Source organism: Astatotilapia calliptera, chromosome 4 (assembly GCF_964374335.1).
Source record: "Astatotilapia calliptera chromosome 4, fAstCal68.1, whole genome shotgun sequence".
NCBI classification, from domain to species: Eukaryota; Metazoa; Chordata; class Actinopteri; order Cichliformes; family Cichlidae; genus Astatotilapia; species Astatotilapia calliptera.
The window spans coordinates 176,387-187,987 of NC_137425.1; the positions used below are offsets into that span (position 1 = coordinate 176,387).

Sequence of the window (11,601 nt, forward strand, 5' to 3'; positions counted from 1 at the left end):
TTTGTAACCAAAAACATTTCTCTTCACACTATAGGTTTATCGATGTGAAACTGTGGCTGACCTCTGACCTTTAACTGCTCTGTGAGTGAAGCTGGCATTAGATGACAGTAGAAACATTAGCGTAGCATTTGCCACGAGGCTGTTCAGCTGTCTTGAACAGATGTTGAGTCTGTTGCCGTCAATGACCTGATCAGATTGTTAGATTTAAGGTCAAAGGTCAGGATTCAGCTTCATCTGATCTTGAAGGTGACCATAGACGGATTTGAATCAAACTTATTCATTCTGCGATCACAACAGTATCCTGGTATCTGAGCTCCACTGATGATGGCGGTCTGTCACTCAGGGTGAACCTACGACTCTGGTCGCTGAACTGAGACCAGCAGAGTTTGTTTTTAAACTCTGTTTTAATGAATCTGCTTCCTGGATTAGGGCTCAGGTGAGTCACCACAGGTAACATGAACAGGTGTTAGATGGGAACATGATATCACTTTTCATGCTTTGCCTGAGGACATGCGTGCAGCAGAGGGAGATTTTAATTTCAGGCCAAAATGAAGCTAATCACGAGTGTGTGTTTAAATAGACATTAACGCATTTACATGAAAATACAGCTAGATCGTTTCCAGCATTTAAGGACCGTGGACTTACCGGTATGTGCGTTTTTGGTTATTGTTTTGCCACTGTCTTCATGGATTTAACTATATTTTCTATCTGGTAATGCTACTTCTGCAGGCGTGTCCGTTTCAAGTTTTGGAGAACCAAAGTGTGAACTGCACACAGTGGACTGGCAAGGCTATTACATGTTTTGCCGTGACACTGGTTTGTACAGGTGATGATTCTTGTGGTTTTGAGCTGATGTGGACTAATTGCAGCCAGTTTCATATTGAAAGACATCCCATAACATCCATCCATTCGCTTCTGCTTATCCTTTTCAGGGATGCGGGGGTGCTGGAGCCTATTCCAGCTGTGATAGGGGGCGAGGCAATAAAAGGCTGCATGTAGCTGCTAACTGCGGCTCCAAGCTAAAATTTTAAACTGATTTTGCCGCGATTGTGCATATCTCATAATAGTCAACCTAAAAACCTCACTCTGGCCTACCATGAACTGTTTACATCATCTGTCCATCCAGACAAAGGGCATGGGGGGGTGGAGCCTATCCCAGCTGTACTCCTGTCTGTCACAGGTCTAACAGACAAGCAGGTGTTTGGACTGTGAGAGGAACCCAGAGAACATGCTCGAGCTGGGATACAAACTAGGAACCTCACAACAGTGCTAACCATTGCGCCTGATGTAGTATTCAGAATGGCGTTTTTCTGGTTTGGTTTCATCACTGGGTCTTGCTTAGGGGAGATCGGCAGACGGATTAGTGATCTGGATGCTGTACCTGTCCTTCATGGTGTAGAGTGAGCGGATACAATGCGCTTCCTCTGAAAGGGGGCTGGCCTCCCTTAGAGATCAGGTGAGGAGCTTAGCCTGCTCGAAAGGAGCCAGTTGGGGTGGTTTGGGCATCTGACAAGGATGCCTCCTGGGTGAGGTGTTCCAGGCATGTCCCACTGGGAGAAGTCCCCGGGGAAGACCCAGGACACGCTGGAGAGACGATATCTTTCTAACCCTGGGAACGACAAGGTGACTGGGGAGAGGGAGGTCTGGACTTCTCTGTTTAGGCGACCCGTCCCCGGATAAGTGGAAGAAGCACATAAATCTGATAAAACTGCTTCCTTTTTATGTTGTTGACAGCGGTTATGAGGCTGGTGTCATGGCGTTTCTCTGCAGTGATGAAAAACTCGTCAGATTCAAGAGAAACTTTATTGGTACAAAGCACTTGAACAGCCAACAGGCAGAGAAACACAAATGTTTTGGCACCTGGTATCAAACGGCATTCTGGGTATTTTTTTTAATGATGGTGGTGGTGAGGGGTTGGTACAGCACGTCAGCAAAAACACAGAAGAGATATGATTGGTAGAAAGATGACATCAGAGAGATAGAGGCTCGATGATTGGACACATTTTATGAACAACGCTAATAACACTCTTCCTGTTTCCAGAGTCACATGACTTAATGTTTCACTTTTTCCCACCGTTCTCACACTTCCTGTTTCCTCCAGGAAGTGCTCAAGACAGATGTTAAAATAATGGCGAGTTCAAGCTTCAGATGCTTTTTCATCGACTCAGTGCTCAAAACTAAACTTCTGCACAGCGCAGGCGGACTAAGGATGATCTGATATCCTCGTGTCGGTGTTGTTCCCACATCATCATAATAAATGTTGTTCCAGGTTCAACATTGCAAGTGACCAATCACATTGTTGTGACGTCATACTTTTGCAAGCCAAGCGATTTATTAATTTATGAAATTACAATGTTGCAAGGACAATCTGTATAATGCTTACAGTTCATTAAAAACAGTATCCTGAAATGCAAAGAATTCAAATTGCTGTATTGTCGGACAAAGGCGGTTTCTCACAAGTAGATTATATTTTTAAGGTGTTTTTTTCCGAAGTCGCAAAAGTATGACGTCACAACAATGTGATTGGTCACTTGCAATGTTGAACCTGGAACAACATTTATTATGATGATGTGGGAACAACACCGACACGAGGATATCGTGCGGCGGACTAACTGGGACACGTTCACGGCCGTGCGTCTGTCGCCAAATTCAAAACGAGCTCAAATTTTCTTCAAAGGTCAGATTAAAGAGCGGGCTCCGGGTATGGGGGGGGCGCTGTGGGCATTTACGCATCACAGGTTTGTGGAGTGTGTGTGTGTTTAATCGCATTTAACGCCGTTGGGTCTTTGATCAGGTTTTTAAACGCTGAGCTGATCAGCTTACCACAGGAACTCTTAAGGTTAAACATTTATCTGCTGAAAGTCATATTTATTCATTCATTTGTCACTGCTCAGCTTAAAGTTGATTCGCAGTGGAGATAACAAATATAAGTGAGGCTGATCATGTGAGGCTGATCATGTGACCCTGGGTGAACTCTGGGTGATTTCTGATTCATAAAATCTCTCCAATCCTCGGTAGCTTTGTGTAACATGTATGATGATTTTTTTTTTTCTTCCATTAGGCCGTTTCCTTGGTGACAGCAGGGGGGCAGGGTCTGTAGGCACAGGGTTTGTCCAATCACAGGCCTTGTTTGGCGAGAGAGGCGGACACCTTACGGAAAGAGGAAGTGGTGTGTTAGCATATGTTATGTTTTTACTTTGTGATTTTTTTTTTTATTTTTTTTTTCTTCTTCCCCGGACTTCTTACCTCATCGGCCAGGGTGTCGAGGGGTGGAGTTTCAGTTGCATTAAGACTTCCATGGGAGGAAGTGTTGCTAAGATGACAAGGGGAGGAGTCAGCCTGGATGATGATTTCAGCACCGTGGTCGGTTCGAGCTTTGGCGCTCTCTCTGAAGCTCAGCTTCTGAGTCTCGATCTGCAAACACACACGCAGGTGTCACATGACTGGGAATCAGGTCACATGACAAAAATGTGCTGCTCCTGAGCTGGGTGTGTAAAGCGCCAAATAAAAGGACAAAAGAAATTATGCTTCCACTGTAAGCGGACAGAGTTTACAGCAAAGGACAAATTAGGTCTTCTGCGTGCAGGACGTTGTTTGAAGTTTCTATGACAGAGGTGTAACAGAGGAGTCGGGAGTGCTGACTCTGCTCCTCCGACCCCCATGAGGAGGTGGATGTTAGTGCGTACCTTCTTCTTCCCTCCTCCCGGCACATGAGTGACGTTCTCCAGAGAGCCGACTTTGGACTGAACGGTCTTAAACTCCACCTTCTCTGACTTGATCTCCACCTTCCCTCCACCTGAGGAGTAGAGCGAAGAGATCAGCCGGTACTACTCGTCTGTGCTACTTTTTATTGATCAGCTCTCCACTTAATCTCGAGATATGTGATTGTGGTGTGGAACGTTACCTGGTTTGTGGTGGATGTTGTCTTTGGAGCCGCACTTTGACGTCACATTACTGAGATCCAGCTTCTTGTTGATGATCTGAACCTACAGACAGACAGGTGAGTGTCAGGTTCTACCTGAGAGTCAGCTCTGCACAGCAGGTGGACGGATGTACGTTACCTTGCCCCCTCCAGGTGAGTGTTTCAGGTTCTCCGTGGACCCAACCTTTGACTTCACATTGCTGAGGTCGGGCATTGGATGAGAGGGGAGGGGGGGCGTCCGTCCACGAGCACAGCCAGGAGACCTGGGGGGGGTTCGGACCACCGCCACCTGCAGAATGGCAGAACCATTTTAACCACCGGTACCAGTTACAGACACTGTCAGAACCAGTCCTTCTGTTATTGGCTCTTAAAATCCTGCTCCTCACATACAAGGTCTTAAATAATCAGGCCCCATCTTATCTTAATGACCTTGTGGTACCATATCATCCTGGCCCCGCCCCTCCCTGAGCCTGGTTATATAGGGGGTCATATGATTGTTGGGTTTTTCTCTGTATGTATTATTGTATTGAATTCTATTCTATTCTAAAGTTTGCAGATGACACTGCAGTGATAGGATGCATCGCGCACAGGCAGTCCAAACAGTCGTTACATTAATTGTGAGGTGATGCGCTCATCAGTGAAAATGAAGACCTGCAGTTTTACTTAATGCTGTGTAAATCACACAGAACTACACACATTATGTACGGACAGTGTTGGGAAGGTTACTTTTAAAATGTATTCCACTACAGATTACAGAATACATGCCCCAAAATGTATTTTGTAACGTATTCCGTTACGTTACTCAATGAGAGTAACGTATTCTGAACACTTCGGATTACTTAATATATTATCATGCTTTTACAACTACATGAATGTGATTTATTACTATTACTGAAGTTCCGCGGGTCTGAACCGTAGTAAAGGGACCTCTGGCTAATACGGCGGGGTCCCTGTCGGCTCGTAGCTGAAAACTAGCTTTACTTTGTTGTCTGGGTCAACTTTGCTTGCGAGAGACAGAGAGACAGAGAGAGGCGTTGAAAGGCTGCTCCAACAGAACTTATTGTTTCGGATGAAAACACGAACACAGCGTACAGTCGAGTCGTAATAGCTTACTTACAACTGGGCTTGTCAGGCACTCTTCTTGGCTGCAGTGGTTATTATTATATTTACATGCTTCCAGCTCCCGTTTCTGCTTGACGATAACTCCTGCTTTTCGACTCTCCTTTTTCTCCCTCCTCGCGCTCACAGACACATAACGTGTATGGCAGTCCATTCTCCCTGCAGCACGGACTACACTGCCCATGAGGCTACATTCTTTAGGGCTATGTCTGTAACACTCTACCTTTTAGCTTAGCACAACAACAACAACAAAAAAAGGCGCTCTCTCACCCAGGAAACACAGTCACAAAGAGAGCGCGTCACCCTGTAACCATGGCAACCGTAACGCTGCCGCCTGGAACAACAGAACGTAGCTGTCCAACAAAACCGAAACAGTCCCGACCCGCCACAATATGAAACAGGAAAGTACCGCCGTGTAATCAATTTATTTCAACAAAGTAACTGTACTCTAAATACCACCTTTTTAAACGGTAACTGTAACGGAATACAGTTACTCATATTTTGTATTTTAAATACGTAACGGCGGTACATGTACACCCCAACACTGTGTACGGATCATTTCAGTAACATGCGTGCTCTGGAACAACATAGTGACTGCAGACAGAACGACCCTGCTGAACCAGTAACCCTCTGTCAGAGTATCTATACACTGCTGTACTGCTGGTTTGACTGCAGTAAAGCGTATGAATACTTCAGCACCTATCTCAGGTCAGGGCTCTCAAAATTTCAAATTCCCTGGTAGCCCTTCGGGCAGGGACTCTTCAGTTTTTGGTAGCCAAAAATAAATGTAAGTAGCCCGAATAAAAAAGAGAGCAATTTTTTGATTGATGTTTTGTTTCCTGTTTTGTTTCCTTTACAATATTATACATTAAAGTATAATATTGTAAAGGAAACAAAACATTAATCAAAAAATTGTTGAAAAACAAATTACAACATTGTATAAAAATTACAATCATCAACTCAAATACTTGGTTCTAATTGAACAGAAATTTCTATGAACTTGTAAGAACTGTGTAGGACATGAATCAGTCTGTGTCAGATCCTGAATTTGAAATTTCCGCTGAAGTCACGGGTAAGAGACAGTGGAACCAAGATCTAGGCCATTTGCTTTTTGAAGTTTGCAAAGACTGCTAAATTTTGCCAGTGGTAGTTCACTCTTTGCAACATAGTACGCTGTTCTAAACAGATTTTCAGGTTTATTTTTAGTATGTTATTTGCAATTGGTGTTTGTTCTGGGAAAGATATTGCAGACTGAGCAATAATGCATTTCTTGCATTTCTCATGGTTCTAATGGGGGCCTTTCTTAAAATGACTGGTCCCAGTAACAAAGGCGCTTGTCGACTCAGAAATCGAGAGAAAACCAACCATACACCCGGCAGAACATTATGTTATTTACACGGGTGCACATAAGTGGTCCGCATGTGCGCATTCGCTGTCAAAATAAAAGACTCGCACCAGATAAGAAGTTGCAACGCGCGTTTGCGTATCTGATTGAGGAATCACTCATCTTTGGAAAAGAGAGTTTATTACAGAGAAATGGCTCTTTCCAAAATAAAAGCTATACTATACGCTTCTTCTGGGCTATATTCTCAGCAGCATATTGTAGCGGGCCAGGGCTGTTCGGGGTTCTGTTTGTACAGTTATGTTTTGTTTATGTTGCCATAGTGACGGGTGACGCCCTCTCGCTGCGACGGTGTGTCCTTCCGGGGTCAGAGGGCGCCCTGTGTGTTGTTGTTGTTGTTGTTGCTGTTGCTGTGCGGTTGCCGCGCTGAGCAGTTAGCTAGCGGCAGTGTTCTTCTGCAGATGTCAATAAACGGCTGTGCTCCCTGGCTAGCTCACGGGAAGCAAGACCAAACGACACCTCCGTCTCCTCGTTGTCTGAGCTCGCCACATTGGTGTCAGAAGTGGGATGATGGTGGCACCCCATGTTCTGACCCGAGTGACTTGGTGCGCCAAAAGAAGGCACCTGGACATTTGCAAAGTGAAAGCAAAAAACAAGCGCAAATTCAAACGCGATTTCAATATGTCACATATTGACAGTGGCTCACCGATGCCAATGACATAATTACCCAGCTACATTTCCGAAAGAATGCAAAAGCATTGACATATATTTTTTCCTTCCTATGATAGCCCGACGGGCAGGGCTGAGATAGATTTTGGTAGCCCGACTGGAAAAATCGCTAGCCCCGGGACGTCGGGCTAGCGATTTTGCGAGCCCTGCAGGTGTTCTCACCTTCTTCACCTCTCTGTTAGGCGTGGACGATCGGCTGGCGGGAGAACGACTTCCTGGACTGCTGACGCCGTCCACGGACTCTGACAGACAGACAGACACGGGTTAGTGGCTCTGATGGGTTAAACTGGTGTGACTGGTTATACTGGGTCAGTGTACCTGTGCTCTTGGCTGAGATCATCTTGGCTGCTCTGGCGCCTCCTGCTGTCCTGGAGGCCTGAAACACAATGTCGGTTACCATGGTGAAAAGGAGCGAGGTCTGAAAGCTGTGAATTTGGGAAAAATCTTCCAGTTCGTGAACATTTCCCATCATCGTGTTGGCCTCGTGCATGGCGCCAGCCTCTGGGAACAGCTGATTATTGATTCCGATCAGTAAGTGTACAGATTTACCTTCATTGATTCTTCAGAAGTTGCCTTCACAGCGGCTTTTTCTGTGGGAGGATTAAAAAAATATCTTAATGTGGACTAATAATCAAAGAACAGCCAGAGTTCGTCGATCGCTGACTCTCTGACTTTGGTAAAAGTTGCTGCTCGTCAGGTTTTTTTCATGTTCATCTTATGTGGAGCAAGAGTCGCTTTCTTCTCCGGCTCCAGTTAACAGCCATCCAATCAGAGTGGAGGGGTGGAGCAAAATAAGTTGGGAGTAGGGTTAGGATTAAAGCTCAGTCAAGTGATCAGTTTCTCGTAACACCTTTAGTTATCGATCAAATGTCAGTAATTATTGTTACCAACCTTCCATCTTCTGCGTTTCATAGGCGGGGCCATCTGTGAGGGGGGCGGAGTCTCCATCCATCTTCACTCCTACAGAGGAGGGGAGGACACAGAGAGGAGAGGTGATGAAGAGGAGTCAGTGAGCATGCTCAGGCACGGTGAATCACCATGATGATGATGATAATGCAGAAATACAATCATAAAAGTCTGAATGTGTCAGCGCAGCTACACCCGAGCCCGCTCTTCCTCCTCCTCCGTGTTAGCTCCGGGCCTAACAGCAGCCTGCGGACTGATCCGGTCACCGCAAACCCGCCGCAGCTGCTCCGAGAATCTCCGAGGAGGAGGATGAAGAGGGTGAAGAGAAGGAGGACGGGCGTTGTCCGGCTCTTACCTCCTGCTGCTGCTGCTGCTGCTGTCGGTCCGTCTGCTGCTCCACCCTGCGCCGCTCTAACAGGGAGGGAGGGGGGCGCAGGCTGCTGCATGCCGGGAGGAAGCTGCCGTTACCATGGCAATCCGTTGCATCCAGACGGAGGAGAGAAAGTGTCGCGTTCTCGTCTCAGGTCGCACGCGATGACGGCGATGAAGTTCCGGCTCTCTTTATAGACATTAAACCAGCTTAAATAACGCGATTCTGCTCCACAGAGTGAAATTCTCACAGGTGTGAGAGGGGTCACAGTAATCTGAACCGGAACTGCAGCTGCACACAGGTGAGAATAAAACAACATCACCTGATATGTGATTGCCTGGGACACAGAGACACACAGGCTGTGTCCCAATTAAGAGTCTGCACGCTTGAAGTACGCATTTTAAGTGCGGTTACGTCACCGCCACGCGACGACGGATGTCCCAATTCTAAGTGTGATTCAAATGCATACTCCAAATGCGCCGTCGATTTCCCCAAATATCAAGCGTGGTCCGGTGCACGCTTCGTGGTCCCATATATCCCGCAATTCATAGCGCGGCGGTGGATGTGGATAATTTTGCCGCAAAATACGGCAAAAGCGAGCGGCCGAAGAGGTTTTTTTTCCCAAACTTTATTGAAATGATAAAGCGAACAGTCAGTCATTCCAGTTCAGTTTGTACAGTAGACATACAAGGCAAATAAGAGTAACAATATACAGTACAATGAAATAAGAAGGATAAATAAATAAAGGATAAAAAAGAAAAAGGGGGGAATGTGACAGACTTCATAACAACTTTGTACTTGAAAGTTGTGACAGCTCATTCGTTAAACATTTCTGAATGAATTTCAATCAATGATAAACCTTTTTTATTGGATGTGTGTGTGTATATATGTATATGTATGTGTGTGTGTATATATGTATATGTATGTGTGTGTGTATATATGTATATGTATGTGTGTGTGTATATATGTATATGTATGTGTGTGTGTGTGTGTGTGTGTGTGTGTATATATGTATATGTATGTGTGTGTGTGTGTGTGTGTGTGTGTGTGTGTGTATATGTATGTGTGTGTGTATATGTATATGTGTGTATATATGTGTGTGTGTGTATATGTATATATGTGTGTACATACGTACGTACATACATACATACATACACATGTCACACAGTGGAAATTTGTATTTATCTTGTATATTGTTTTTATTCAGATTTTTAGTGTTTATTTATGAGTGTTGTTTTATTTGCATGGTTTTATTCTGTTTCTATTGCATGGTTTTTAGTGTTTTATGTGACATGGTTTTTATCCACTGTGGACTGGCTGCACATGGGACAAATTAGCTGATAGGGACCACCTGCTGAGGCAGGGGTGTGTCCAGAGGTGGCCTATCAGCTGTGTAAAGACCTTTTAAAAACAGGCTAGCTGAGCACTGAAGAGAGAGGCCCCAGACTGGAAGGTTAATGCAAGATGGCCAGTGTGATGCGGCGACCAAGTCCTGACCTCATGGAACGGCAACAGTAAGAGACAACGCGTGTGATTGGCAGCAGGGCAGAGGTTTACCTCTGCCTGCATTTGTGAGTAGGGTCTCTACTGTTGTTTACTGGGTGCAGCTGGATTGGGAGAGGGTCACCATGGCCATGAGCCAGGGCCGCTTCTGGGACCATTGTTCTGGCCCCTATTTGTTATGTTACAGGACACCGACACAAGGGGAGCTGTGGCGGTGGTCGCATCATGGATTCGGGTGCAGAACGCAAGCCGGACTGGGAAGTGATGGGCCAGCGGAAGGACAAGAAGATGGGTGGCTCTTTCTTGCCTGCCGAAGACGGGGCTGGCGTGGACTCTGCTCTAAAGGAGGAATTCCTGGCCTGCTGATGGACCCATAATGAACATGTGGCATAATTATAGCGGGGGGGGGTTTAGTGAATGTAGAAAATGGTAGTTTTATGGGTTTTAGAATTGTTTTTAGTAGAGAGCAAACATTTTATTACGTACATTTTAAGGGTGTTTTTATTTGTGCTCCCTGGCCCAGTAATAAACTGTTTCTGATCAGACCTGCTTACTCTCTGTGCCCGTGGTATCTGACTCGCTCGCTCCCCCTTGTATTTTAAAGAATCTTTCTTTTTAGCGTGACATTCTGGCGCCACCGCTTTAGTGTCCGCCGCGCGTCACACACACACACACACACACACACACACACACACTGGGTGAATGTGCAGTAGTAGCAGCAAGCAGGTGAATTCTGTACATTAATATGAACAGACATCTGACTATTTTACAGGATGAACAATATAAACATATTTAACCCTTGTGTGGTGTTCGTATTTTTGTTACTCAGCCAGTGTTCATGGGTCTGGTGGACCCGCTAGAGTTTTGGCTTTCCAAGTTAACACTATCAAACAATTTTCTGTTAAATTACTCAACAGATGTTTACTTCATCCCAATTACAAGACATATGAACAGCAAACATGGTTAATTTTTTCCCTTTACCTTTGTTACATCACATTTATGAATTAATGTGCTTCTCGTTTTTCTTTTATATAAAATGTTATAAATAAATCAGTTATAATCAAGTGGAGTGAGTGGAAAGACACAACACATTTACACGTGAAAAAATAATTGTTTAATTTTTCTTTTGAAAAAAACTGAACACGGGTCTCACAGACCCGAACACCATACAAGGGTTAAAATGAAAGGAATTGAAATGTACATTGTGCCTTGGTTTAGTGTCTGGAAGAGAGTCCTGTCTCAGTCAATTATAGATGATGTTTTTGATTTGATTTGATTTTTATTGATTAGCATTAAAATATCTCAGTGAAAACAGAACAAAGATCTACCACAAAGCAAGAAAGCATGAGACAAGGCTAATCAAAAGATATTGGCTGAAGCATTTGCTTATTACGCCAACCCTTTAATAAAAGATATTTTTGCATGCAGCTCCTGTACACAGGGCTCGAAGCAAATAATAAAACAAAGCAAAACAAACAAACAAGAAAAAAAAACTTTCCACCTTAGATAAGTAACTACATCAAAGCAAAAGAATCAAGAGGTTTTTTTGTTTTGTTTTTTGCTCTTTTCATTCTTGATTTATATATTTTTCTAATACTCTATTTTTAAACATATTTTTAAACAAGGAAAATGAACCACACCTTTTTAAATCACTGTCATAACTATTCCACAGGTTAAATCCTCTAACAGAAACACATCTCTGCTTTATAT

The 11,601-nt window shown here is 44.4% G+C and overlaps 1 protein-coding gene across 2 annotated transcripts; it reads right to left on the reverse strand.

Moving 5' to 3' along the window:
• Positions 1-1,784: 1,784 nt before the first annotated feature.
• On the reverse strand, positions 1,785-8,511 carry maptb (microtubule-associated protein tau b). Of its 2 annotated transcripts, XM_026163778.2 has the most exons (10): positions 8,374-8,511; positions 8,004-8,072; positions 7,662-7,702; positions 7,431-7,488; positions 7,275-7,354; positions 4,062-4,211; positions 3,905-3,986; positions 3,687-3,796; positions 3,247-3,414; positions 1,785-3,150 (listed from the first exon to the last, which is right to left on the reverse strand). In XM_026163778.2, exons 1-10 carry the CDS (start codon positions 8,462-8,464, stop codon positions 3,118-3,120), a joined length of 882 nt encoding a protein of 293 aa, XP_026019563.1. In that variant the 5' UTR covers positions 8,465-8,511; the 3' UTR covers positions 1,785-3,117. The 2 variants fall into 2 exon arrangements, with proteins under 2 accessions (XP_026019563.1, XP_080156116.1); XM_080299990.1 differs by having other exon boundaries at positions 1,785-3,414.
• Positions 8,512-11,601: the final 3,090 nt, after the last annotated feature.

Coding starts and splice junctions, on each gene's coding strand:
- maptb (XM_080299990.1), bottom strand. CDS start 8,464: ATGCAGCAGCCTGCGCCCCCCTCCCTCCCTGTTAGAGCGGCGCAGGGT. Junction 7,703..8,003: donor TGAAACGCAGAAGATGGAAG/GTTGGTAACAAT, acceptor ATCCTCCCACAG/AAAAAGCCGCTGTGAAGGCA. Junction 4,212..7,274: donor CTAACAGAGAGGTGAAGAAG/GTGAGAACACCT, acceptor GCCATTCTGCAG/GTGGCGGTGGTCCGAACCCC.